General features: G+C 39.0%; 1 protein-coding gene across 1 annotated transcript in view; it reads left to right on the top strand.

Moving 5' to 3' along the window:
• The window catches only part of LOC122063835 (tryptophan aminotransferase-related protein 4-like), a 3882-nt gene extending 2046 nt beyond the window's left edge, over positions 1 to 1836 (top strand). The window contains exons 2-4 of the mRNA XM_042627541.1: positions 425 to 722; positions 960 to 1255; positions 1545 to 1836. Coding sequence (XP_042483475.1) covers positions 425 to 722; positions 960 to 1255; positions 1545 to 1836 — 886 coding nt within the window. The remainder of the gene's footprint in view (positions 1 to 424; positions 723 to 959; positions 1256 to 1544) is intronic.
• The last annotated feature ends 1019 nt before the right edge of the window (positions 1837 to 2855 follow it).

The raw sequence follows: 2855 nt of genomic DNA, 5'->3' as shown, positions 1-2855 counted from the left end.
GACCAACCAAATATGGGAAAGAGAGAACAAGGAAGCAGCTTTAGCAAGGAAATGTGCCTCCTTATTTGTGTTACGGTGAACAAACCTAAAGGAGACAAAAGAAGAAGTACCTAACAAACTCAACAAGTCATCAACAATCAAACAACCTCAACTAACCAGCTTTTCTTGTCTTTTCTGGCGAATTTCTTACCCTAATATGTGTCTAATAACTTGGTTGAATATGGCCAACTAGCCGGTTCACCCTAAATGGTCCAACCGGTTCAAGAACTATAAGCCCAGCTTTGGGCCGGTTACCTTACAAATCTATTGAATTTATATGTACCACATCAGTGCATCCATCACTTATGCCTACTAATTCTTGTGACACATTATTTGATCAATGTTATTGTCATAATTATTGTTGTTAATTATGTGTTTTTTTTAGGGGGGATCCGTTGTTTCTTCAACCATATTGGATCAAACATGCTTCAAGTAGTGCCATTACAGTCTCGGGGTGGCATCGGATGAGTTACGCATTCCCTGATCAAACGTTTGTATCTGCCGAGCTGGTGAAGCATATTCAAAAATTGCATGAAGCTGTTGGAAATGCAGTTATAGATAGAAAATTCATACTGTTTGGTGTTGGATCCACACAATTGCTTCATGCAGCATATTATGCCCTTTCCGACGACGATCGCTTGTTAAAACCTGTTAATATTGTAGCACGGGTTCCTTACTACTCGGTAAACTCTCTCAACCCCGTTTCCTTTCTTGTTTCTCTATGATGCGAGACTAATTAATGTAGACACTGAATTTTGTCACCCTAATATATCCCCTTTGTTGCTGCCAGTGATCTGAGCCCAAAACCTAGTTATGACCCCATCAAACTCTCATCAAACAAACAGGCCCTAAGAAAATGAGTGTTTCCAATACCAAATATGCTTGGACATCTTTTGATTAGGTTCTTTTATGTATTACAGATGTATAAAGACCAAGCAAGCATGTTCAAGTCAAGTAACTTTCAATGGCAAGGGGATGCTTCTTTATGGAAAAATATATCCAACAATTCTACCAACTCCTTCCTTGAAATTGTGACTTCACCCAACAACCCTGATAGTAAATTAAGGCAACCAGTTCTTCAAGGTTCATCTGTGAAGACTATGTATGATCATGCATATTATTGGCCTCATTATTCAGCTATCCCTACTCCTGCTAATGGAGATCTAATGATCTTCACACTCTCAAAGATAACAGGTCATGCCGGCAGCCGATTTGGGTAATACTCTTCTTCTTTCAATGACTGCAACTCTCTACTCTTGTTTCCAACTATAACATATACAAGTTTAGATTTATAACCCCCGAGGAAATATTTTTTTAGGTTATATGAGTATTTCAATAAACTATCTTTATAGGGTTTCGTTATAAATCTGTGATGATCAAAGTAAGGACAATTCATAAGAACTAGTTAATTGTGCAGTTCTAGAGAGAATTTCAGGTTTCACAACAATAGTATTCCTATTGAAGTAACCATTAGTACCACTTATTTTCTTCTTCTCCTTCTGCAGATGGGCAGTCATAAAAGATGCTGATGTGTATCGCAGAATGACTACATATTTACAATTTAATAGCATGGGTGTCTCTCATGAGACCCAAGTGCGAGCTCTTGAGTTATTGAAGGTGGTCTTGGAAGATGAAGGGAGGGCACTTTTTGAATTTGGATACAAAGTTATAGCAGACCGATGGGCAAAGCTGAACAAAATCATTTCAGCATCTACGTATTTCTCCCTGCAAAAATTGTCTCCTCAATATTGCACTTACCTTCAAGATGTTCATCAACCTTCTCCTGGTAAGTATTAATTATTTACTTCATATGATGTGATTCTAGAAGAACTCAATTTCATAAATCAACTTAGAAGGTGAGGGGAGACTCAAGTCCAAACCAACCCACATCAATTACCATAGGGAACCAATGTGGGATCAGCCCCCATAAGTTGATATGGGATCATAACACCATATTGTATATGAAACCTAGTGTTGGGGGTTCAGTGCCTTGTATTCAGGCTCTTGCATTTGTGGGTTGATTCTAAAGGGCCGTTCAGAAGCCATATGTCTCAAGCCCCGAGGAAATATATTTTTTTAATGCTATATGGGTATTTCAGTATACTATTGATGTTCCCAAGTTGACACTGAGACGGGGGTGAATCAGTGGTTCCAAAAACTTCCTTAATTGCAAGTTCTAAATTGGCCGGGATAATCCCGTAATTACCAATCACGCAAACAACGACACGTCTACCTCACACCACACCACAATGTGGCTGAGTCTACCAGACAGTGTCCTACCACTCTGCACAACACGCACTTCAAATATACGTAGAAAAATAAATGCGAGACAATAACACCAGATATACGTGGTTCAGCCAGAGTGCCTACTCCACGGAGGAATACCCATATAGGGTTTTGTATTTCCCCAATACTCAACTTTTTAACTGCTACAACGGTCCAGGAACCTATCCCTGCTTCAATCTGAGATGCAACTCAAACAAGGGCAACAACCCCACACCCTAGACAAGCCCCAACTTGCTAGATTCACAATTTTAAATCAATAAAATCCCAACCCAGTATATCATTGATCTAGAGTTTCTCAACAATAAACAGACTCTAGAATACAAAAATAGGAATTTCATATGCGGGTTACCTCAGCCTGTGTAGACCCCATTGTTGATTTCTTACTTGATGCTTAAACGGCACTTCGAACGCTCCTTATTCAATTTAACACTAAATCAACATGAAAGCAGCACCCAATAGTAATGTCTCCCCTTTTCATGATCTCTATTGCAACATCAGAGAAGAAAACATAATAACACAATGTCGAGTTG

The sequence above is a fragment of the Macadamia integrifolia genome, unplaced genomic scaffold (genome assembly GCF_013358625.1).
Source record: "Macadamia integrifolia cultivar HAES 741 unplaced genomic scaffold, SCU_Mint_v3 scaffold1474, whole genome shotgun sequence".
In the NCBI taxonomy this organism is placed as follows: Eukaryota; Viridiplantae; Streptophyta; class Magnoliopsida; order Proteales; family Proteaceae; genus Macadamia; species Macadamia integrifolia.
Note: the sequence above shows the minus strand (reverse complement) of the source record. Positions and strands in the feature narration are given on the sequence as shown.